This window comes from Trachemys scripta, chromosome 11, assembly GCF_013100865.1.
Source record: "Trachemys scripta elegans isolate TJP31775 chromosome 11, CAS_Tse_1.0, whole genome shotgun sequence".
In the NCBI taxonomy this organism is placed as follows: Eukaryota; Metazoa; Chordata; order Testudines; family Emydidae; genus Trachemys; species Trachemys scripta.
The window spans coordinates 33,303,567-33,330,594 of NC_048308.1; the positions used below are offsets into that span (position 1 = coordinate 33,303,567).

At 37.9% G+C, this 27,028-nt stretch overlaps 1 protein-coding gene across 5 annotated transcripts in view; it reads right to left on the reverse strand.

Annotated features, from left to right (window-relative positions):
• The window catches only part of COBLL1 (cordon-bleu WH2 repeat protein like 1), a 135,419-nt gene that overhangs the window by 11,788 nt on the left and 96,603 nt on the right, over positions 1-27,028 (reverse strand). For 4 of the 5 annotated variants that reach the window (XM_034785265.1, XM_034785267.1, XM_034785263.1 and 1 more), the window contains exons 4-11: positions 26,036-26,264; positions 21,655-21,693; positions 16,504-16,601; positions 16,150-16,392; positions 10,323-10,473; positions 9,786-9,860; positions 8,085-8,243; positions 1,971-2,229 (exon numbers count right to left, since the gene is read on the reverse strand). In XM_034785265.1, coding sequence (XP_034641156.1) covers positions 1,971-2,229; positions 8,085-8,243; positions 9,786-9,860; positions 10,323-10,473; positions 16,150-16,392; positions 16,504-16,601; positions 21,655-21,693; positions 26,036-26,264 — 1,253 coding nt within the window. The remainder of the gene's footprint in view (positions 1-1,970; positions 2,230-8,084; positions 8,244-9,785; positions 9,861-10,322; positions 10,474-16,149; positions 16,393-16,503; positions 16,602-21,654; positions 21,694-26,035; positions 26,265-27,028) is intronic. The other variant, XM_034785268.1, reaches the window with a different exon arrangement.

Here is a 27,028-nt window from a genome sequence, read left to right on the forward strand (position 1 = left end):
CAAAGGTGCTCAGGATCCCACAAGATCATGCTCAAAATGTTAATTTTTTTGTTGAGGTAAAAATAACCACCCAGGTAATTTTCTGGATGTTGTCCATTACATTATATATACAGTATGTTGCCTCAAAGGGGGAAAAAAGAACTCCATACATAAATATCTTGCGATCATAAAACCACAGATGATTGAATTTGTGCAGTGCATACTTTTTCCTTAAAAAAGGACAGATAACATTTTCCTTACACTTTTGAGACCTATCCTAACAATATCAAGAACAAAAGAGAAATAGGAGCACAGCATATTAACCAAGCATGATATACATTCTTTTATGCTCAAAACATAAGGCCCACAGGCTGACAGAACTAAGAGCAGACCTGGGGCTGCTCTAAATACACAATAGACCAAACTGGCCCTCAATAGTCCTGGAAATTGGAGAGTTCAAGAAGTCCTAAAGCCACCTTTCCTCAGCTACACTAAGCAGAGCTTTGGTACAGCTGAGAATCAGGCACAATGTTTGTCCATGTAGAACACAAGTTTCCTCTTACCAAAAGTAGTGGCAATGAAGAAACATGATATTTTGTTAGCTAACAAGCAAATTATATAGTATTCTGACAGAGTAGGGATTTCTGCAAGGCCCTCTTGACCCCAGACTGACTAAAAGGAATGTGGAGATCGAAATCAAAACTAGAATTGGTCAGAAATTTTTCAGCAAAAGTTTTTCCATTGGAAAATGCTGCTTTGTCAGAACCAAAATTTTTCATGGAAAAATATCAATTTCAATTAAACTTCCATCGGGACAGGATTTTCAGGTGCAGGATGGAATTTCTCATCAGAAAGAGACCCATTCCAAAATACCCAAGAGCCTGGTTGTTAGACCACTCACCTGGGATGTGGGAGACCCAGGTTTCAGACTAGGAATTTAAACCTCATATCCCAGCTCAGTAACTGCCAGACTACTGGCTCTTCTGGGTTGAGTCTCTCTCTGTTTTTTTTCCCCCCACAAAAAACTGAAACAGGTCTTGGGTTCAACTTGATGTAGAAAAGGAAAATTTTTGAAATCTTGAAAAGTTTAGTGGGATGGGAAAAACATGTCTCATCAAAACCCCTCACAGTATTTTGGAGGTGACTGCATGCTACAAGTTCTCACAGATGTTCACTCCAGTACAGTGTTAAAAAAAGCGCCTTTTTCCAATTTAAATTGGGCAGAATGGCCAACTTACTTCCCTCTGGGAACAGAGGAATAGTAGATTAAATGAATATTATGGAACTTCTCTGGCCAATCAGCTTTCATTTCCAGCAGGCACTACTTTATGATAGAAGCCTGCTAAGTCAGGCAGTTTATTATACATGCTGAAGAGCAAAGTCAGACACTGCAGAGGTATCAGAAAGGGAAAAAATGCTAAAGAAAACTGAGATATTTACATCTTTCCTAAGTAAAAGAAGAGAGAATTATCAGTGTTCTCTGAGGATAGATGGATAAAACCTGTGTGTAAAAGACAAGAAAACACAACAATGAATAAAAAAACCAAAGAGAATTATGACCATAAAAGTGGAGAGCATTTATCCAGGGAAGGCTATTCTTCCTGATCTACCCAAAATTGTCAGCATAATATTGTAGCAGTCCTTTGTGTTGTGACAGCTAACTGACCAGATTTCTAGTTTTCATACTTTGTTCAATGAAAGTGACTGTTGCTTAAATAATAATTAACAATGAAAGAACATTTTAATCTATTTGTAATTTCTATTACTATGTGAAACCTGAACATAGCTACCTTTTATTTACTAAGTGAGGAAAAGTGGGCCTAAACAGATTAGCCTGGAATGTTTATATAGTTATGTTTTTAATCACATTTAACTATTGTGTAATGAACTTGTTATATTAGAAAAGAAAGGAAATGAGAGTTTAGAAATATTAATCTCATGCCACTTTCTTATAAATCTCTATTCTGTTCTTTCTTATGAAGAGTACTTACTTGCCATCTGTGCGCATATTTTCTTGTTTTTCTTCCTTGGAACTTTGAAAGTTATCTACAGAACCACTGCCAGGAATTGAAGATGATGAAGCAGAATCATTTTTTTCAGTATCTAGTGGTACATCAGTAGAAATAAAGGAGGCAGAAATCTCTTGTGTCATAAGAGAGGTATCTGCACTTTCACTTTCCTCTTTGTACTGTATAGTCTTCTCTTCCTTTTCATTGATCTCATCCAGGCTATATTCAGAGCAAATTCCAGCTGCACTCACAGAATAATCACCCACAGTGTAAATATTAAGGGACAAAGCAAGTCTAAACACTTATAATTAAAATAGCAAACTGAAGAAAATTTTCTGAAGAAATCACACAAAACATTAAAGTCTGACTCAAAGTTTAAATTTCTACAGGATTTACGATATAGTTCCTTCCTATTCCATTAGCCATATTTCTTTATATCTGTGAATGCTACAGACAACTTTAATTTGTTTAAAATGAGTATTGAATTAATTTTTTTTTAAATCTGTAGTACTTAGCAATAAACATAGTACTAGAAAAATATCAATTCTATGTTAATCAAATCTCTATTTTTTTTCTGATAAATCAATTTGTTATTCTCAAATTCAGCTTTAAAAATATACAGCTTTTTAGATCAAAAGTAGCATGCCAGTCGATTTAAGAACAGATACAAGACCCAAACCTAGACCCAATCAGATCAGTGGGTGATTTGCCACTGATTGGCATGGTACCCACCAAAGAGTTATCAAAACTTAGCTGTAATACCTTGAATTTATCAAAATTTAGCTAAAAGAGTACTCTGATATTTAGCATATAGGGTGGTTGCATATGCTACAAACAGAATTCAACAAATATGTAATGTTACATGAAATGCATTTTAAAATGTAACAGTACTTCAATTAAAATGTAACTCAACAAAAATGTGTAACTATCAATTTTGACCAAATACCATATAAAATACCATATAAGACATAATAAAATTTCCAAGGCTGGGGTGCCTAACGTTAGGCTCCTAAATAAGGCTATGCAAATAACTTATTTTCCATTTGCTGGCAGTTATTAAAAATGGGGGAAGGCAGAAATTGTTTCCGATCTACCCCAAAGTGATTATTTTATTTTTTTATTTTTTTGGCAGCAAACTGAAAAGTCAGAATTGCTTTATTTTGGGGCAAGCAAAAACCTTCATTTTGATTTTGGGCACTTTAATAAAGGAAATTGAAATTTGAAAATTCAGGCCTAGGTTCGCAAAACAATGGTGGCGCACCCCTTACACCCAACAGTCTAGTGCCCTAACCACCAGGCTACAGAGTTATTCTCACTGTCCCTTGCTGACCCAATAAATATTTAGGTATTTCATACCTAGTGGAACAGTTTCAACTGGAGAGACTGAGGGACCCACTCCCAAATATCGTTGGGCTTAGGGCTCTCACCTAAAATGTGGGAGACCTGAGTTCAATTCCCTGCTCCAAAGTGAATATCCTAACCAGCTGGGTGTGAGGGGAGCATCCGGCACTGCCACCATGTGAATTTAACCTGATATTTCCAAAATGTGTTTTTTGCTGAAACAATTCATGACACAATTTGGCTGACCTGAATCTGGATATTTCAGAAGGAAAAAAAAAGTTTCACCCAGTTCTACTCCTAAATTCAAGATTAGACATCTAAATTTCCAGAGGTGCTAAATGCCCTACAGCCCATTGACTTCCTATCACAAACCTTTCTACAATTAGATGTCAATTAGCATTTTAAAAACCATTAGTAAATAGACTTTACAATTAGCCTACTGGTTGTGTTGCTGCTTGTACTGTTTGTTATTCAAAAGATCTTAGGCTATACCTTGGAAATTTAGGAAAACAATTGTGGAATAATTATTCCAGAAGAGTTATTTTTGGTATAACTCTCCCACCCCTACCCCCACGTGCACATACACACACACTTACACTTATTCATTCCAAAAATAACTATTCCAGAATAGCTATTTTGGAAAACTTACAAGTATAGACAATCTCTAAATAAATGAAGGCTATAAGAATGGTGACAAAATAGCAGCTGGGAGCTAAGGGGGAAGTAACTAGTGGTGGAAAAAGTGAATCACAAGGATCCTGGCACATGCCTTTCTTAAAGATCAGGGAGAAATCGCAAATTGCCCTTCCTCAACTAGCAGACTAACAACAACACAGGCTGGATAGCATGTTACCTAGTATTATTACAGATTTGTGTAAAGACTGAGAAAAGTTCAGATCCAGAACAGCAGTTTAAATCATAGCCTGTAAGGATAAACTCAAAATTGGAAGCAGCAAAGTTTTAAGTAGTGTTAAAGGTTTCACTTAATCACATAAAATGGTCACTGCAGCATTAACTCAACTTGTGGTTAAAAACTAATCATGAAGGCCAGACAAGCACATTCTGCTATTCTATTCTATAGGATTTTATACTGTCTTCATCTCGGTAATACCAAAGGGCTTTCCAGTAGCTTGTTAGTCACATTGTTTAACTTCTGTCACAGGTGGATTCTCCTCTCTCCAAAGAGAGAATGATGTATGAAGTGTAGCATTTTGTTTTGGTGAGCAATCTCTTTTGTTGGTGGCTTTTAAAAAAACAAAACAAAAAACCATTGGTACGTGTTTATGTTAAACAAGGTGAAAGAAGTTTTCCTTGCACATGGAGCAAAAAAGGTGGTGAGGTTTGTGATGGGCCTCATTTCTAGTGGGAATTTGTTCCACAGTTTTGGGGCAGCCTCCAAGAAAGTGTTTTCTGACTTTGTTCCAAATGCCTGGTTTCTAGATTTAATTTTGATCTAAGATTGAAGCCACCTCTCTTCTTTTTAATGAAACTGTTTATGCATTGTGTATATGCGATATACACCTTATGTCTACACTATGAGCTAGTGGTGTGATTCCTCTGCTGTACACATACTTGCAGTAGCTTGATGAGAGCTAGTGAGAGTATAAATAGCAGTACAGGCACAGTAGCATGGGCAGCAGAAGCATGCTGAGTACATATCCACTGGTTTCAAACCAGTTTGTACTCAGCACAGCTCAGCTGTGTCTCCACTCCGCTGCCCGTGCTAGCAATGGTATATTACAATTTATACTTGTGTTACTCTTGGGACATGTATGTGTACATGTACGCGTGTGTGTGTGTGTGTACGTACGTACATACACTAGACATAAAAATATACTTTTTAAGAGCCTCAGAAAACCAACAAGATATTTAAAATGTATCTGTGCGGGTATATATGTTATTCACCAGAGCAAACATTAGGCTATGATGTTTAAACAATGTTCCTTTCAAGCTATTAACAGCCTATTGGGCTAAAAGGTACCTGAAGAGGTTTTAGTTGAAAGATCAATGATCTTACAATGTAAATCTCCTTTAGAGACATTCCAATCAAATGGGTCAATAAGAGTACCATTTAAATGGTATACAATAATAGTCTAACATCTCTTTGTAAGCTATTATGCTCCAAAGTGTCAGAGATAGAGAGTTGCATACTCTCATCATTCACCCATTATAGTCTATCACTCTTTTCAGTGTGTTGGCTACTGACCTAATGGACCTCAGGTTCCTTGGAGACTTTACTGTGTGTTTTGTCAATAAGATTGCTACTTGTGAAATTTAATTTAAAAAAAATTGTAGGAAATATACAATAATTGTTAATTAACATGCGTATAGATATTTTACTCTTCTTTCCTAAACCATGAGACTCTAATGGAACTACACCTCTACCCCGGGAGCCAAAAAAATCTTACCGCATTATAGGTGAAACCGCGTTATATCGAACTTGCTTTGATCTGCCTTAGTGCGCAGTCCCGCTCCCCAGAGCACTGCTTTACCGTGTTATATCTGAATTCAGGTGTATGTATGTTAGGCTAGAAAAATGTTCAGAATGGAAACTAAAACCATTATGAAGAGGAAGATACATCTTTTTGTAGTTTTACAATGCAAAAATCATTCTAATTATTTTTCTTTTACATGTCTCTTCTAGTAGGTGTAATCCTTTAAAGCATTTTTCAGCCCAAAGTGGGCTTTTTATAGAAAAAAATAAACTTCTGAAAATAGTAGTTTATAATGGAAATGTTAGCATGTTTTAAACTATACAGTGTGGTACCACTTTAATTAATAGCTAACAGAAGCACAAACACATTCTATTACTTTCAGGAACAAAAATAGATTCTTTCAAGTGATCATTACATTGTGACTGGTATTGTATGGTAAACCTATTATACACTGCTACTTTATTGAAGGAGCAAATAAATTTAAGCAGCAGCCATTTTATATGATACAATGCAGAATACAACATTAAGTCAAAACCCTAATTGAAAAACAGGCTAATGTTCAAAATATCAGTGTTTCAGAAACATTACACTAAATGGATGGAACTACTGAGTTTCTGGAATTGTTAAAACTGTTCTCAAAATTTACACTAAAACTGTATTATTATTAATTTATGTAGTTACCAAAATGTGCTACATAATTTTCAGATAAAGACTAAGATAGGAATACATGAAATCTATGTTCTGTTAGAGGCAAATCCTACAGTCCCCACCCCCCTGACACACACACACACACACACACACACACACACACACACACACACACCCCAGGGCGAGTAGGTGGGCTTCCCTCATGGGGTCCTGTAGAACCACAGGCCATGGAACTGTAGCAGAGCTGCCTCTGTAGTACAGTGGCATCCACTTAGAAAGTATTGACAAAAAACTCCATCATGCAACTTCTCCCAACATCTGGGTGGATTGTAATGGGGCTTAAAAACAAAACAGGGCATAGAAGCCCCAATGGATAACCTTCCCTCTCAGCAGGCATAGTCCTTATCTCAGTGCTTATACTGGGCGTGTTCCTAAGCCCACTGAAGTCAATTAGAGTTTTCCCATTGCCTTCAGTGGGCTTTGGATCAGGCCCACTCGTATACCTCTCTACAGCTTTTGACAGTCAACCACAAGGTATTACTGACCAGTGGGAAACACTCAGAAGAATTAGAAGGCTACTTCCACTCCCATGAAAGGTGTTTGCTTTCCCATTTATCTAAGTGATGCAAAGATTTGGGACCCTCATAAATTAAACTCTAGATTTCTAGGAAGTGACAATATCAACAAATACCTTCTTCCACCTTCACTTTCCTATAACATTTTGTCCCATCCTTATTTATAATGTTTTGGCCATGGTAACTCATGCATTCATCACCTCCAGTATGGTGGAGTACAGTACAGATACTGTAATTTGCTGTATCTGGGATTGAAGCTGGAAACAATGCAGAGGGCTCCAACTTGTGCAGAATACAGTAGCCTTATCAGTGGAACACGCAATCTTGAACACATCAATGCTTTGCCCTACATCCTCTATTAGCTCACAATCTCTTCTACTGCCAATTCAAGATCGTGTGGCACCAGTGGACAAGACCCATCTATCCATGACCTGTGTAAACTGCTGCATTCCTCTAGGGCAGCATGGCTAATAAAACCCAGGATGAATGCGCGGGAGCTAGAGTGAAAGCATTCTTGTTCAACAAGGCTCAGCTGTGGAATGAACTGTTGGAAGAGATTAGGCTAGCATGCTGCAAGCCCTTGCTTTATTTATTTTTTTTTTTTTTTAAAGTTTTTTCATTATAACTTGAAAGATATTTATATTTTACGAAAGTACATATATCACAAGCAGAGCTTCCTAGAACCTAAGAAGAACGAAGAACAGACTATTCCATAAAGTTGACAGATCTAATTCATCCGTGCATCACTCAGATACTACAGTGATGGGAAATGAAGAAAATCTAACATAGATCAAACCTCCTAAGATAGAAGCATATTACAGTTAAAGAAATAAGTCAGAGAGACCTCTGACTTCATTCTTCATTTTAGAACTGAATTGTCTCATCTGTAGCTGGATACAAATTTAACAGGGAGAAAATTAAATATTTATACATGTTATCTGAAAAGAAAAGTTTATGATATGGCATAATTACAGCTGATTTTTGTTCACTACAGTGGCTCTAGAAGTAGTGAAAACTTCAACACCACATGCGTTATAATATTGGTCTACTGTAAATTATCTATCCAAAATATTCTACAGAAAGACATTACAACCTACATTTAGAAGGCATTTCAGTTGCATCAGGACAGCCAGTGTTACCAGAAAGGTTAGTGTCATCGGTCACTTGCTGGAGAGTGTTTTGTTCATGACTGGCTGCATCTAAGCAATGAGAGGCACATGATGGCACTGTGGCTCTGGTTATATCAACTTTATTGCCTAAAAAGCAGTTTAGGAATAAGAAGATTAATTAGCTTGATGTAATCTGAAGATTAAACAAAATAAAATTAGAATGACAGCAAACAAAAATGTAGCTAAACAAATTTCAAAGCAAATTAGTTATTTTTGAAGGAACTTTAGCAAATTATTTTGTGAAGTTGAGCCTCCAGTAATATTCCAATTGTATTTCTCTTTTTAGAACAACTACAGTTTATACTTGTTTAAATACACTTAGCCTCAAGTTAAATTTTCAGCATGTCCTTAAGACAGCCTCCTTTTCTGCACCCATGATTTTTCAGATGCCAAAAAACTCTTAGGTACAACTTAGGCCACCAAGACTTTTTAGTACCTAGTGTACACATCATTTATTCAGAAGTCCGAGTTACCCAAAATTCACCTGCAATTATTTGCTCACACAATTTGAGTTAAAAGTTAGAGGCAGTGTCCAAACGATCTGGTCCATGATTTGCAAGACATCTTATTTGCCTGAATAAGTTTTTTGCCAAGAATTTTATTGCTCTTCTTATTACTCTTTATAATGTAGGCACAATATAATGGTATGTGACCCCATGTACATGTCTGCAACCATATTTCCTCAGGGTGTGATCTTAGATCACAAACTAAACAGGGACAGAATCTAGTGAGGACTTGTGATTCAATCAATTACAGCTTTTTCATTCATGCACAGAACTACTCACATCACAACTTTTATCCAAGTTGGTAACTGGTTAGTGACACAGCTGGCTTTAAATATTGTTTGTATCCAAATACATTATGGATTTTTCTTGGTTGGTAACTGAGTTTCCCCCTTGCCAGAGGCCTAAGATAACACATAGGTCTCTGTATAACTGGTGTGGCACACTTATGTTTTCCAGTCTAAAGGGACTCCCTAACCAGGCCCATGTAATCACTTTAGCTCATCTGCCTGCTTCTAGTTATCTGTACAGTAGGAAATCTCAAAGTGCAGAGCCTCATATACTGCTAATGCCACTCCATGTGTGTGTCCTTAAGACATTTTATCCCCTGCTGAAATATTGAGATAGCACTTTTCCCAGAATGCACTGATACAAAAACATAGGCAACACGGTAGTTATAGTCATATAAACAAGAATGATACTTGGTTATGTTGGGTGGGGAGGGAAGCGACGTATGGACATGACTCAACTTCTGACCCAGACTCACACAACACAGGTGGTGTTCTTTTTTAAAACTATTTCATGAATGTCTAAATATTCTAGAATACCCACTAGGTATCTTTTTAAAATGTAACACATAATAACCAATACAAACATCAGGTGTTTGTTACTATATCATGCAAAAGTAAAGCTTTTGAACTTTAGAAAGTCATAAATACGTACAGAATTGGCGAGGGGGAAAAAAAAAGTATCCAGGGAAAATCTCAAATTTAAATGATAGTTTAAGACAAATACAATAATGGGCCTGAAATATCTGCAGCATGACCTTTTTACTATTTCTCTTTATTACCGTGCTTTTATTATGACTGTTCTTGACTATGTTTTAATAATATCTGGGAAGAACTACCTGTTGGAAACAGTACTTCTGTGTCTCTTTCTTCCACAATACTTTCTACAGGGGTTGATTCTGCAGACTCTGATGCTGAAAAAGTAAAGAAAATGTTAACAGACAGCTTTCTTTTTAAATGCAATCCTTTATTTCTTTTATACCGATATATACCTGAAACAAAATTTCTAACTTTGACCTTACAGATTAGTGTGTTTCTAAGGAATGAAGTACTTTCGTCTCAGTGATCAAAGCTTGTTGCAACCACACCTACAGTACTGTCAATTCCATGTTCCACCCCCCCCCCCACAGCCCTCTGTGCATTTCAATTGTTACAATATTACAGATCTTGACATAGAACTGAAGTTTGATACATGACATTTTCCTCTAACATTGTACTGTTTTCATCTGTCCTTTTACCTAAACATATTCTTAAATAAAGGTGTTTGACATGTATGTATGGTTTTACTTAAAAGTTCAACTAATAGGGTGACATTTCTTTAACATTAATATTTAGCCTAGGTCCATTTCTGCCTAGTTAAAAAGTAAAAAGATTACCAGTTCTTTTACTGTTGTCACTTTGGTCTTGTGGTATTCTAGAGGGTGGGGAGGGCGCTTTGCGCTTAGTCCTTCTCAAAGAGGAGTTAACAGATGATGTGCCACTCAGCTGCAGAGAACCTGTTCTCACGATTCCTAGTCTCAACTGACCCTAAGGGGTGGGGGGGGGGGGGGGAATCAAAAGAACAAGAGTATTCCGAGAAACAGAAAGAAAAGTCTGATTATTGTACTCCAAAATTTATACCTGAGAACACACAATCCTCATTCACTATTAACCAAAATTCAAACAACTTGTTAAGTTTCTAATAGTTTCTCTGAGCAATACTTTTAAACTATTCCCAAGGGGAAAAATAATCAGAAAATGGTGGAGCGGTTAGTGAGGGGAATTATATCTCGTATAGTGTTGGATATTCAAAAATGTATCACAACAGTGACAGTAAACAAAATTCGTTGTCACAAATGTTATGAAGAGAATAACCTGGAATCTCTCACGCTTTTAAAAAAGCCCATTTCAGAAAACTCTGATGGGGAATGTTCCTAAATATGTTGTAATATGGTGTAAAGACGTAACTGTAACAACATTTTAACAATTATTCTAACAAAAATAAGGATTTAGCTCTCTTTGCCAGTGTGCACACAATATGAAAACATCAAAATACACAAAGGTATAGGGCACCTGAGGGGAACTTTTTAGTTTATATCAGTGGCTCTCAAACTTTTTTACTAGTGGCCCCTTTCACATAGCAAGCCTCTGAGTGTGACACCCCCCCTCCTATAAATTAAAAACACTTTTTTATATATTTAACGCCATTATAAATGCTGGAGCAAAGCGGGGTTTGGGGTGGAGGCTCGTGACCCCCTCTGTAATAACTTTGCGACCCCCCAATTTGAGAACCCTTGGTTTATACAGTATGTTGCTATGGCAGTCCTGTATGTATTTTTTAAAAAAAAACTGTTCAGTTTTCTTATCACTAGTTCATCATCTCAAAAGATAGTTGCCATAATTTTGCCTGCCATTGTAACAGCTATTAGCCTGATACTGAAGTAACCTTGTAGCTCTACATCTCAGAGTGATTACTTTCAGGATCCCAATGATAAAGAAATAGGTTTCATCCCTGGTCACAGATGCCCATTCCTGTAGCAATTTTGATCACTGTCACTTGTCTGTTTGACAGCATAATAAAATCCAGCAATCACATTCATTTTATGGTAGCAGAATCTACACTTGAGCCAGACCTGGGGGTCATCTTCAAAGGAGTTTTGTTTGTGCTTCAATTAAGCAGTCCACTTCATAAAGTAGAATATGAAGGAGCAGAACTGGAATAAACAGGCTCACAAATCTCTCTTTTACTGATGATCCCTCCAAATTCAAGAACCCATTGACAGCAGAATTCTTGACCTTGTCAATACCCATGGAGTAAGATGCCTTTCATTTATCAAGCTACCACTGAACAACAATTGTGTCTTAAAATAAGCTGACATTTGTTCAAAAAATAGGATTTAACGCCAACTTCAAATAACTTTGTCACAGTACTATACATGTGTAATTTTTTTATTTGATAAATGTTGTTTAAAAAGAGGCTGAGTGAATATCAATAGGGAAAAATATGGTGCAAAGTTTGTTTCAGTATGCATATAACACTGTGTGTGACAATGTTGGCTGCTATTAAAGGGCATCCTAACAAGATGGCGATTATTGACACATTAGGAAAAGAGCCACTTAGCGATTCACATGAAACAGCACAAGGTTCTCAGGTTGCCCTGAGGACAAGATGGCTTAATCTTACATGGCATACCCCAACTAGATGTCAGTTACAAAGAGGACAGTAATCAATTGCTCTCCATGTCTATCAAGGAGAAGACAAGAAGTAACAGACTTAATCCACAGCAAGGGAGATTTAGGCTAGATATTAGCAAAAACTCTCTCACTAGCTAAGTACTGGGATAGGTTACCAAGGTAGGCTGCGGAATCTACATTGTTGGAGATTTTAAAGAACACGTTAGATGAACATCTGTCAGGAATGGTCTAGGCATACACAGTCCTACCTCAACACAAGGAGATAAATTAGATAACCTCTTAAGGTCCCTTCCCAACCCTACATTACTATGATTCTATATCCAGCTTTAAGAAGTTAATATAATGGGATGTGATACTGAGGATAGATAGGGCCTTCTAGGCATGCAAATCAGCCTAGCAGGCAGCTCGATTTTGTGAAGTATGATTAATATGCATGGAAATGAGGCCAATAGGAGAGCATCTATAAACCACATACCTCTTACTGTTGTTGGAAATAAAGGAACAAATTCTGCTCTCATTTCCACCCATGTAAATCTAGTATAAAGGGAAATTTCTTAAATTATGGTAATTGGAGTTCTTCAAGATGTGGTCCCTATCTATATTCCACTGTAGGTACACATGTGCTCCATGCACCTGAGACCAGAAGAATCTTGCACGCAATGTCTGTTGGTCTGTGCCAGCGCCCTTGCTCTCCTCATGCTCTGAAACTAGGGTATAAACAGCAGTGCAGAGCAACTGCCTCTCCAGTTCCTTTTCTCTCATGAATCCAATTATGATCCAGAGCAGAGGGGAAGGAGAGCTGGTAGTGGAATACACATAGGGACCACACATCTAGAAGAACTCCAGTTACTATAAGGGAAGTAACTTCACTTTCTTCTTCAAGTGCTGGTCCCTATGTGTATTTCACTGTGGGCGACTGACAAGCACTACTCAAGAGGAGAGGCTCTGAGGAGGGAGGCAGTATAGAGGTTTGAAAGATTACTGCCCCAAAGGATGCATCATCTGTGGAGGCTTGAACTAAGGTGTAGTGTCTCATGAACATATGGATAGAACTCCATGTTGCTGCTTGGCAAACGTCAAGAAAGGGTACTCTTAACCAAAGCTACTGAAACTGCTATCGCTCTATAAAAATAAGATCTCACTATCTGCAGGTGAGGGAAATATGCCAACTGATAAAGTGGTATACAGCAAGAGATCCGCTTAGATATTCTCTGAGAGGATATGGCTTGCCCACTCACTCATTCCTCTGTAGCAATGAACAATCTAGGTTACTTTCTGATTGGCTTTGTTCTTTGCAGGTAAAATGCTAATGCACATCTCAGGTTCAGGGAATGAAGCTTCTTCTCCTCATTGGTGTCATAAGGCTTTGGGAAAAGACACAGATAAGCATATTGAGGGACATCTGCTTTTATGTTTAGGAGATCCTGTCTCCTGTTCTCATAAAAAGACCCCAGTGAAAGGTCTTTAGTTCTGCTCCATCCCACTCCTGGTGCTAGGAGGCGCACATCTCAACATCTCTGGATGATGTACAGAGGAGTGTCCTGTCCCAGCTCTCAGTGGGGTCTCATTGCACACGCCATAAGGCATTTCCTAAGCTGGAGTTCTCGCATGTGTCAGGTTTGGCTAGGAAAGGAATGGCAAATACTGCACTTAACAGAAATATGAGCCTCTCTGAGGCAATAATGGCAGCGTTAGCCATCATAGCTGGGGAAAAAAACAGCAGAGACAGGAGATGCAGCTTTTAAATCTCATTAACCTGGGCATAATCTAAATCCTGTACTGGGGGAGACTCCCTGGGGGAACTAATTAACTACTATAGTGAATAAACTGTACAAACACTATATACAGTTAAAACTTTATAAAACTTTTGAAATATTTACAGGTTGAGGACAAAAGGCTCAGCTTTGGCACTGAGGTTCCATCTCAGGCTACGCAATGGTAAGAAGGAGCTGGAGAGGCAGTCAATCTGTACTGTCCCCCTTATATCCTCGGTACAGAGCATGAGGAGAGTAAAGGCACAAGTATGGACCAATGAACACTGCTTCAAAGATTCTTATGGCCTCAGGTGCATGGAACACATGGAATTCACCCACAATGGAATACACACAGGGAACATCCCTCAAAGATGAACCATGACTTCAGTGGAGTTACCAGGATTTCCACAGCAGTAAACTGGTAGAATTTAGCCCATTAGGATTAATCAAGTATTGATGCACTTAACGTAGCGAAGAAAACTGGGAAATACCGAAGTTATTCACTCATTGTGGGTTACTTTATTTCCATGTGCTTCTGTTTCTCCTCCCACCCTTTGTTTGTCTTTTCTGTTCAGACTGCAAACTCTTTTGGACAAGGACTGTTCCTTATTATATGTTTGTAAAGGGCCCAGTTCAATGGGCTCAACTCTTAAGTTTATGTCCTGCAGGTGCTAATACAAATAATGAATTATAATAGTCACCATCGATGCCCCAGGATGTACTGATTTTAATGGAACCACTTTTTTACATGTCACAGAATTTCTTCTCCTTGAACTCCTCCCCAGTGGCTAAGAAAATATTTTGTTGTAAACCAGCACTGCTTGCAAATTTAATTAGACAGTGGAGTAATGCCTACTCTCCCCAGTAGATTTTTTTTTAAAAGTTTTCCTTCACTGTTACATTCAATGAAGATGCAAGAAAAGACCAAGACAGACTGTTACTTAATTTTACACTGGTAAAGAAGAAAAATATTTTTCTCCTCTTCAAATGACAAAGCTTCTCAGCCAAATATAAGATAAAGTTTAGAACTTCTGTTAAACAGCGCTCTCTTGTGGTTTTCTTCATGTTAACTGGAAATGAAAAGTATTGTGTACAGGATAATTAGACTAATGGTTCATTTGAGAATTTTTGTTTACAGGACTAGCACCAAATTCTAGGCTATTTTTCATTCAGCATTTCATTTCATCTTTCTGGCATGCCAGTAGTCAAATTTATTAAAAAAAAAAAAAAAAAGCCTTTTATTCCAGATTCAAAGCACAGTGCAAAATACAAATATGCAGTGTTTCAATTTACACTGACACTTTTAGCCTTGATCTTTAATTGGACTTCACAACTGACAATCTGTGCTTTACCAAGATATTACCCAATACATTAATTTTCTCCCAAAATTTGTTGGAATGAGTTCGGTATACACTCAGATAACCTCTCTCATAACTTCATTCAAATGCATTACTATACAAGCAGACAATTTTATTAAGATAAAACTTCAGTTTAGCATCCTTGTGTTTCCTGCAAGTTAAATGTAGTTCCCAAGAGTCCCACTTGTTTCTAATAATTTAGATTGCAAGATTGTTTAGAAGACTTTTCTTCAACACCACATTAAACTGCATTTTACTACAAAGGATTAAGTGAGGCAATTTAGAAATGACATAAAATCCCAATCCGCTGTGTAGTTAATGGACATATTAATGTAAACCATAATGTATGCAAGTATATAAGCTATTAACTCAATAGAACAAGTTGAGGCTGAAACTCCTATTTATCACTCACACTGTTTAAAATGAAACATCCTTGTTAAAAAATAGTGGTTTTCTTTAAGTATATGTGCAGCACCAGTGACTTTAAAGTTAAGCAATGTACATGTCTTTGGAGAATCAGAGCCTTTGTCATGATTATATAAATCTTTGCTATCTGGCTTTTATCAAATTGCTACAAATACTTTCTTCTTTCTAAAATAAAATTGACTTCTAATTTTACCCATATAAAAATGTATTAATACAACATTGGTTTATTTTATTCTACTTTTAAAAATACAGCCAATATTTTGGAAACATACAAGGATATTTAAAATGTATCCTTCAATTGATACACTTATCTCAGTGTGAAATATTTTTTGTTTCACTACTATATGCTCAGAAAATAGGAGTTTTTACTTATATTGTGTAACTATTTTTGTTCTAAGCCTCACCAGAAATACCACTGCCTCAAATACTCTTATTCAGTGAAACTTAATTGGGTGGGGAAGTGGAGAAGAAAAAGTTTAAGAATAGCTCACCTGTTCATTGTCATCAACACTACTAGATTTCACAACACAAGATGATGTGTGTCTCACTTGGGCATGTGCAAGATCCTGTGGGACACTTTGAGATGCAGGCATTGGAGGCAAGGGTGCTCTTCGCTTCTTTGGCATTTCAGATGGTAATGTGTTAGAGTCGTACTGCTTGGAAATCGTGTTAGATCTGTTGATAAAAGTTGGCCTGGGTTTGCTCATCAGTGGAGTTGCTGGGGCACTGGCAGTCTTAAAAGGAGGGGAAGAGATAATCAAACATTCTGAAAGTATTTGAACCAGCAAACCTGATTGTTCTGAGAATGTATTTAGACATATTTTGCTTAGAAAATGCCATCTTACTTGTTCTCGTTTCTTCTTACTTCGCTGAAAAAAGCTGAAAAATCCTTTATTTTCTCTCTCCTTCAAAGTATCTTGATTTTGAGAAATTTGGCAGGAGTCTACAACAGAAAATAATAATTTTAGACATTTATTGCATAGATTATTTTTGATATGTTTGGTATATCCTTCCAGCAGGCTGGTAGCAGAGTGTGTAGTAGAGAAAAAAATATTATGAGTAGCCTTTTGAAAGTACAGTTTGAAAAAGCTTCCTGACGTTACCATGTTTTTTGCCTTAATTTTTCTCCTTAAGCAAACATAAATTAGGATGAATTTTACTTGCCAGTGATGTAAAAAGTGCTCCATATTAGCATTGCACTAAATACGATCAATCGTGTTAAAGATTTTAGTTGCGGTCAATTAACATTTTAGAATTCCATGTACACTGCCATTAGAGTGACCAGATGTCCTGATTTTATAGGGACAGTCCTGATTTTTGGGTCTTTCTTATATAGGCTCCTATTACCCCCCCGCCACCCTGTCCCGATTTTTCACCCTAACTGCCATATTCCTATGTACTTTATTTGTTCCTGAACAAAGAAAAACTTTCTATGCATGTAGTGCTTGTAAATGAGTATACCATTTTCAATTAAACACAAACCCATAAATATACACACACCCTTAAATGAAGATGTGGCACAATGGTAACACTCTGACATATCAGGCACATCATAAACTAGGTACGAGCCATTGGTAAAAAGCCATCAAATGCTTGCTAAACCTGGGAGCAGTGATTTTCACTCAGAATTAGGATTCTATAAAGCAATTTGTTATAATCTAAAAAGATTTATGTCCTATAGGAAAACTAAATGTTTTAAATGCACAAATATTGACAACCAATGCCACATACATATAGGATAACTACAGGCTAATTGATGATCAACCACTCTGAGTACATAAGGCATGTGGAGGGTGCAAGGAGCTCTTTCATTCTGTATTTCCTTTTGTTTTGGAGAAAGATCCTCCCCCACACATCATGTACCCTTTTAACTATCCAGCTCCCATTAATTCATAGCTTCTTCATTCTGTAGACCACCAGTACAGGCACCACAGATGTAATATGTGAACCACAGATGTAATATATGCAGTGCACACATCCTAGGAGAATAAAAACTCATGAACACATGGTGTGCTAAATCATGGTACCAGAAATCCACATTAAAAATGGATAGAGGACTATATAAAGTGATTACAAGACAATAAGGTCTCTGGTTAAAAACCCAATAGGTACATTCGTATGCATCCGAAGAAGTGGGCTGTAGTCCACGAAAGCTTATGCTCGAATAAATTTGTTAGTCTCTAAGGTGCCACAAGTACTCCTGTTCTTTTAATAGGTACATTATGTATGCAGTTTTCGTCAGAACTACAAGGCAACATTGACAACTTGAGGCTAGGTTTGAAATACAAAAACATCAACCAAGTAGTGCTAACCACCATGAACGGTGTGAATTCCCTTGTTTAGCGTAAAAAATTATGATTAGGTCTGTATGCATGTCACTTTCACAAAACAAGTGAGAAAGTTTATTATTATTAATTATTATTATTGTATTAGAGTTTAAGCAAGATCTCAACTATTTCCAAGGAAAGACAAGAAATCAACTATTGCCATTAAAAGCAGTTCAACCACACTGATCAATGTAACAATATCCTGGACAAACCTTACTCAATTAAGTATTTTAGGATACTCATTGTATTAAAAGTGTGTGTGTGTGTGTGTGTGTGTGTGTGTGTGTGTGTGTGTGTGTGTGTGTGTGTGTAAGTAATTTTATGTAACTTGTCTAGGAGACATGACTAATGTAAACCGCTTGTGAGCTTCGAAAGAATCTTTTAAACAATGGGTAAGAAGACAAAAATGAACCTTTAAAATTAAGGGGGGTTCCCCTGGAAATGTATAGGGGGTGTATGCAAGTGAACCTCCTCCAGTTATGCAAGAACTCAGCCTTTTGAAGCTTCACCTTGAGTGGGAGCCTTTATCTGGCTGATTACCTATTTATGGTGGCTTCAAAGATGAAGACAGGATAAAATAGTGGCTCTCAGAGTCATGAGGGGGCTAGTTCTAAGCAAAAGTTGTTATGAACTGGTGACTGCAGGAGAAAACCCCGTGTGGAGTTTGAAGAACTAATCACCAACAAGAGCCCAAGATCAGAGGTAGGGGTGATCTCTGATAAGCTTATTAGAATGCAGGTAGATACTTTCATTGTTTTTAATATGTTTGACCTGCGATGCCTTTTAATCTAACAATAAATTAGAAGTGCTTGCTTAGAAAGAGCTGTGTAGTAACTTATAACTCTTGGCCAGGGGTCGGCAACGTTCGGCACGCGGCTCGCCAAGGTAAGCACCCTGGTGGGCCGGGCCAGTTTATTTACCTGACGACACGGCAGGTTCGGCCGATCGCGGCCTCCACTGGCCACGGTTCGTCGTCCTGGGCCAATGGGGGCAGCGGGAAGCCGCGGCCAGCACATCCCTCGGCCCGCGCCGCTTCCCGCCGCGTGCCGAACGTTGCCGACCCCTGCTCTTGGCAGTTACACTATTTATCATCTCTGAGGAGAGAAGCAAAGCACACCTGCTTAGGCATTCAGTCTTTTGGGGAATAACACAGTGTTGGTGGGAAACTGTTCAGCCTGGAAATATCCTGGTGAAGAGGGAGAGAGATGCAAGTCTCTGCCCAAGACAGATGACGGCTGAGGAGCCTGGAGCCTAGAGTGGGTGCCCTTGCTGAACCACAGAGGGGGAATACATGTGCAATTGCCCTGAACTATGGCACACACTATGTATAATTTTTAGATATGGCTACAGCAAAATGTCAAGTTTAAAACTCAAAAGTTGTCATGGATATAGTACTCAACAAGGGCTAGTGCCTTTGCTTGGTTTGAAAATAATTACTTTGCTCCCTCATTTTTTAATTATGGGTCTGTTTAGCAAGACTTTGGAGTGTGAACCTCAGTTCACTCATATTGGAGCAAATCCCCTGCTCCCACTACACCACTGACATTTTGGGGATCACCCAGACCAGTAAGGGATTCTGTCACTGTTACCTTGGGAGTGTTGATCATGTGTTGCTATGTCTCAGATCCCTGACACCAGTAGCCTGCCCCCAGCACAATGTCTCATCCTGGCTTCTACCAGCCTAGTTACTCCTTGCAGGGTAACACCTACAACCCTTCCAGTCCCAAGTCTGTCCTCCCAAAGTTCTGAACTACTGGACACTTGGACCAATCACTCCATATCTGACACTCAGTCCCCATCCTCACAGGAAACCTGCACAACATCTTCAAACGATGAGCCTGTGAACTTAAATTCAGAACTCTGCTGGACACTAAAAACCAAAAAGACTTAACAGAGACACTAGTTTTATGGCCCATTACACACTAGATCTAACACACCAGATGCCCGCTAAGCCTCCTTTGTCCTACGACTGCAAAGGTGTTAAGTGCCCACTTCATTTCAAGTGGGAATCCCTCAAACACGTGGGAATCTGTATTTAGATGTGACACTCTGCCTCTTTCACCCCCAGAAGTTGGTCCAATAAAAGAAATTACCTCACCCACTTTGTCTCTCTAAACTCAGTACATATTGACTAGTTAAACTAAGTGACAAGTTCTACTGTTAGAACCCATGGCATATTTGTGTAGCTAACAGCTTTTGAGGTCCACAACACAAATACCTCACAATTCTTTTCCTTTTTTTTTTTTTTTTCAAAAATAAAAACAATACAGAAAAATTAAATGCAAAAATTGTATGTATATGTATTATCCATCTACTCATTTCTAAAACACCACTGTAAAACATTTCAGTACTTCTTGACTTCACTCCACTAAGTAAATTTTATTTCCAGACAAAAAGAAGATTTTTTTCAAATATCACATTTAAAAAATAGATAAAAAAATTACAGTATGTGTATATATAGATATATAGCATGAGTGTATATATTTTGCAGGACAGAGTATTTTGCAGGACAGAGACAGGAAATTCACTTTATTATACAGTTTTAGTTCCAATGTGAAGAATTTGTAGTTAAGTGCTCATTGTTATTCATTGCTAAATAAAACCTGTGTTCAGATGGAAGTAGCAATGAAAATCTCAAGCAAGCCTCACAATCTTATTGTGTACTCAGGGTAATGTTTAAGGTTGTTTAAGACTAAGAAAATGAACCCTTCAGAGCCAGTACTACCCTGTCACAGACTTGCCTATAAAAAACAAACAAACAAAAAAAACATTATGGGACATAGGGTACTCTTCATCACAAAGGTGGGGCAAGTATTCTCAGGGAAGACAGTATGGTAATAAGCACTGTGCTTAAAATATTCCAGAATAAGAGTGCCTCAGGGCAACTCCATACTTAAAACATGGCATCTGATGCATCTGCGCTGCTGTAGCGCTTTAATGAAGATTCTCTACGCCGACAGGAGAGGGCTCACTTGTCAGCATAGTTAATCCACCTCCCCAAGAGGCATAGCTATGTCAGTGGGAGAAGCTCTACGGGGGGGGAGGGGGAGGAGGGGAAGGGGAGGGAGAGGTAAGGTTGGCATAACTACATCTTTCAGGGGTGTGGATCTCTCACATCCCTGAGCGATGTAGTTATACCATTATAGGTCTGTAACGTAGACCAGACCTTATTCTGAATTAAGTGTGTTCCACACATGAAGCTAAATCAGGAATAATTGAATTCACACACTACATTGTTATGGATTAACTTTCATGTGTAGACACACTCTTATTCATGGGAAGACTTTGGATAAAGAAAGGCTACCATTATGTTTATTTATCATCTGATTCAGCCAAGCAGTCCTGTTGAAATCAATAGGATACCTAACATGGTAAAACAGTCCTCAACAACAGTAAGGGTGGCAGAATCAACCTTTTAGTAAAACTTTTTCAGTCATTCAATGTTCAAGGGCTCCTGAAGAACATTCCTTTGTGGTGATCAAAGAACTACCCTAAATTAAAATTTAGGGAAACACAGTATGATAATTTATGCAAATCTGACACACATTATAGGACATGAAGGTACTTGTTTACCTTGCAGTCTATAAATGGCAATGTCTGAATGACAACTCTATAAGCTAAAGTTTATATATGTGCTCCTATTTCACTATCTAGCTCAGTAAAACTTACCTTGTAAAGATGATACATTGAAGTCAGCAGCTGAAGTGGCTAGAGAAAGAAAAATGGTAAATTAGTTATAATGATACTATTTATTAGATACAGAACTTAACTGTGGGTTGAGGGAAAGATGTAAATTACATATGAACACTCTCATCTGAGTTTCTAAAAACAGGAAAAGATAGCAGGCCCCTTTCATAAGAATGGTCTTCCCTATGTAGAAGAGTAAATATCTTAGAATTATATCTAAAACTAACCACCACCTCAGAATTTGAACTAGTACGACAGTGAAATGCACACAAATTTATATCAAAGACCAGAGATGCCACCATCTGTACATGTGCAGATTGTGCTCTAGAGCACATCGTATTAAAACTAGCACATTTGTTAATATTTCCCCATCAGTAGCAAATCATAACAATCCTCTAATAAAATCAATCCATCCACCCGCCCACCCTCCTGGATTGTTTCTAATAGAGAAGGGAAGGAAATTCATTTTGGAGAAAAGTTCACCATGGGTGTTGGCTTCTGGCAATTGCTAAAAGGATGCTGATTTTAATTACCTTTATAGCCCCAGAACAAACTTCAGTAAAGCAACTGGTCATCCTTAACCAGGGGAATAGAAGTTAAATAGGACATTCTAAAAATAAATAATATTTATGGTATTTTTTCCTTGCTTTTAATTCTGACTATAACTAAATTGTCTGTTAAACAGAAAGCTGGAATCTGGAAAACAGTTTTCAAGTTCAAATAATGTACATTTTTAATTTAGTCATTTGACTTGTCCCAAATTATTGACTTTTAGCACATACAGTCTCAAATAAAAAAAAAGTTAGGAATAGAGTCAGGGAAAGAACCCCAGACTAATTTTATTTTTTTGTCCAAAGTAGTAAATTGGTAGAAGATAGGTTGTTTCCTTCAATCAATAACTTTCTTGATCCAAGGGAGTCTCCACTATAAGGCATAATTCCCAAACTGAGTCTGTTACTCAGATTGTGACTCAAATGAAAAAAAAAAAAAAAAGATATTCCACAATGGATCTGATATCTTTTGCTTGGGAAGGTCAGAGGTATTTAAATATGCTGTCAGGAGGCATACAGTATAGAATAAAAACTCTTTAAATTTGGAGAGGGGTCTTTGTGATTTCTTATCTATGGGTGTTTTTGTTTTCCAAGGGGGGAAAAAGAAAAATAACAACAGTTAACCTGTAGCTAAACTGGTTATTTTTACTGTATTTCTGTCCTAAAATGTAAACTTGTGCTTACAAATCTCAGTATAATAAAAGTAGAGCTGAGCAAAATATTGGATTTCTATCCCAACGGAAATTTTGAAATGTCAATATTTGTTTTTGTCCCAAAACGGGATGAAAAATTAAATTTAAAAATTTTCCACACCATGAAATTCTGTGGACAATTTCAATTAGTAAATGATGAAACATTTTGTTATTACATTTTTGATTGACTTTAAACATTCAAACATTTCCAAGATTAAAATGTAATATTTTTGTTTGTTAAAATAACCCAAATCATTTTGTTTCGACTTATTTCAACATTAAACAACATTTCTCCAAAGCACATAGCCCTAGCGGGAGTTGTCGTCTGGTGCCCGTTCTCTCTTATAGACCAGGCACCTTTGTTGGACTACATCTCCCATAATACACACACTCACGTGAGTCCCATAACATACAACATAACTCAGTCAGAAGGAAATCTCTTATGGGAGATGCGTCCTCCAGGCAGCCATAGGGGAGAATGGGGGCTGGAACTGCAATTCCCATATGGCAATGAGGCATAGGGAAATGCAGTTTTAATCTTTTGCTGTACTGATTCAAAACTAAATGTTGTGGGTTAGTTCAAAAAAGTAAAGATTATTAATTGGATTAAACCGTCCCAAAATAAAATATTTCATTTTAATTTTTCCACTGGAAATATCATTCTGATTGAAAATTCCTAACCAACTCGAAATAAAAGCTGTTATTTCAGATACTGCTGACTGTGGTGTATTTGGGAAGCAAACTGAGATAAATGTCTTTGAAATAAAACATACCATGTGATGATGCTATGGCAGAGAGGAAAATTTGCATTATGTCAAATGACTATAGAAAGAAGGTACATAGCACTAGTCATGTATAATGATGTATAGAAAGAAGGTACATAGCACTAGTCCAGGGAAGTCTAGCTGAACCACAAGAGCCAATGCTGATAGAACGTGTTCGCATGAAATCTCTCTCAGAAAGTCTTTGTAACAGAGGACTACAAAAAACGTAAGGAGTCCTTCATAAAAGACAGACTTGTGGATAAGGCATGGGATTGGGAGTTAGATGTGTGTGAGCAAGGCAAGTCACTTCCCTGCCTTCTGTCTCAATTTGACCATCACTAAAGTGGAGATAATACTTCTTGCATCACAAGCCATTAACGAACTAAGCCAACCCATACCCCTGTGAAGTGCTCATATCCTACACTGATAAGCACCATATAAATTCATACATTTTGTTAAATTAATATGCCGTTAGGTACCTGGTCATCTGACCCTGCAGGATTATAAACAAAAATAATTACTTCCTGGCTGATTTTGCACCTTTCCCATTTAGCAAGATGTGACAATTATGGGAATCGGTCGATGTACAACTTAATTCTGTTTGATATTGGGCACCCTCTATGTTTATCCATGTGAAACTGCAAACTCCATTTTGAACGTAGGGCTGGTTTTCTTCTCTGCTACCTTTTGACATTCATCTTGGACTGAAATTCTAAGGAGTGGCGAGACAGGGGAACGGGGCTTAAAGATTTGGTCTTTGAAAGAGACTGGCATTAAGGATTATTAATTAGTGAACAGACCTGGCCCAGATAGAATAGGATAGTTGAAGGCTAGGGGAAGTCACTTTACTCCAACTTCTCTGCAGAGGACTGTGGTTTGGAGAGTGGAATTTCCCCAGCAGCAGTAAAAAAGGTGTTGGTGAGACATATAAAGAAACACACAGCGCAACAGAGAGGAAGCTTTGGACAGGAGACAAGAAAAGAAGGATATGCTTTCATAGCAGGGGGGTTCTGTTTAACTGAGACCAGCTGAGGTGGAGAAAAGCCAGCTGATATACAGGGTGGAAGATAGAGTCTATGATTGAGAAAAGTCATGTGCAAAGGGCAGGAGGAGAGAAGGAGTCCACGATGTATCCTAAGACTCTGGCCTATTCCCAAAGAACACTCCAGAGGAAACTGTAAGGCAGGGAAGTGACTGCAGGTGTGTTTTTTATTTTTGTCTAGATCTGTATACACCTCTACCCCGATATAACGCGACCCGATATAACACGAATTCAGATACAACGCAGTAAAGCAGCGCTCCGGGGGATGGGGGTAGGGGGCTGTGCACTCCGATACAACGCGGTTTCACCAATAACGCGGTAAGATTTTTTGGCTCCCGAGGACAGCGTTATATCGGGGTAGAGATGTATTTCCTTGTGTTAACTAAAGTAAAGAGTAATTATGATTAGAAAAGTTAGCAAAACCTCTCTGAGTGAACTGTAAACCCATAGCTCCCACATGGCTGGAGTTCCAAGAGAGGGCATACTTAATCTGTTGGAGAGCCTGAGGGGTCAAGTTTTGGTCCAGGAGGCCCCATTTCTGTGAAGGGGTAACAAACAGGAACTATGCCTTGGAGGTGTGCCAAAGGGTACGACTACACTGCTCTAAAGACCCATGGCATGGCCATGGGTGGCCCACGGGAGCTGACTCAGGCTCGCAGAGCTTAGGCTGTGGAGCTAACAATTGCAGTGTAGACATTCAAGCTTAGGCTGGAGCCCAGGCTCTGAAACCCCCTAAGGAGGATAGGTCTGAAAGCCTGGCACCAGCCCAAGCCCGAACTTCTGCACTGCAATTTATTGACTCAGGCTCTGAGACTTGGTGCCGCGAGTTTTTTATTGCAGTGCAGACATACCCAGAGAGACCAAAGCCGACTTAGATCAAAGGAAGATTAGGAGATCTGGGTCTAGTTTGCAGCCTGGTGAGTGTCCAGCAGAGGGAGCTCTATCAGGACTGCGTGAGACAAGACACTGAATTTTCCTTGGGGCTTGAATGGGGCTAAAACTGACACAGGGTTTTAAAAATAATATATTGTACACACTTATGCTTAGTCATTTTAGAACTCTTTTCCAAAACAATAACTGTTTATACAGAGGAATTTTATATAGAAGTTCTCTTCCAGAAGTTTATGAAAACTAGCTTTAGGTGGCTCTTAGGTGGGTTTGGTTCTATAGCAGAATGAATGGAGAACATTATGCAGTATCTAGAAGGAAATTCATTCTTCTAGAACACATGAAATCATAGATGTACCATTTTTTTTAAATAACATTTCCTCTGTGCATAAATTTGTTGAGAAACTATATATAAAAATGTCTTACCTTTACTGACATCCATTGCATACAATTCCCTTAGTCCAAGGTCATTAAGAGATTTTGTTACATCAAGGGGCTCTTGAGACTGGTAGTTCTTCAGCAATACAGTCTGCAAAGGATCAAACTCACATTTGCTACAGATAATCGGTATGAACTCTTGAAGAGGTTCATGTGGACTCACTCTCATTACAGTCTTCTGTGTTCTCTTGTAGTTTACTACCACTCTTACTGTTTGCTGGAAAAAAAATACAAACTCTATTAAGTAATATTCAAGGATACAGACAGAGGAAAAACCCAAATTGTTACACCAACAGAATGTTGCAGCAACCATAGAAACTCCCCCAACCCCCCAATAAGGGCTGTTTCACCATTGTTACAGTATTATCAACATTACAAAGAGAACTCCGTAAGAAAAGTGTGATCAGATTTACTCTCTCAGCAAGAAAAAAAAAAAAACGGAAATACCTGATTGATAGAATATCAATTTTGGCTCAGACTTGGTCTACTCTTAAAAATTATGTCAACATAGCTATGTAGTTCAGGGATGTTGACCAAAATAGCTATCCTGACCTAAGATGCAATTGTGCTGATGGAAGAATGTTTCTGTCTATATGTTCCCACACCACTGGAAAACCCTTTTCTGTTGGCATAGCCTGCCTCTACACTATAGAGTTATGTTAGCATAACTACAGTGATGTAGCTATGCCAATGTAGTCTCCAAGTTACAATACACTTAGCATAAGTTAGAAAGGAGGAAATGGAATGAGGAAAAAATTAATTCTGTAATTTTTGAGCGCTTCATAAAAATGATACAAATGTTTATTTTCTGCACTCTGCAAATCTTCTATTTCCCAGAGCATGAGGAATATCCCTCATTTATACATCTGAGCTGAAGAATTCTCAAAAGATGGAGCAATAACATGCAGAGCACACATTAAATGAAAATGAAATATAAGTAATTTGTAATCAGAAGGGTGTGTAAGTTATGGCAGTCCAAAT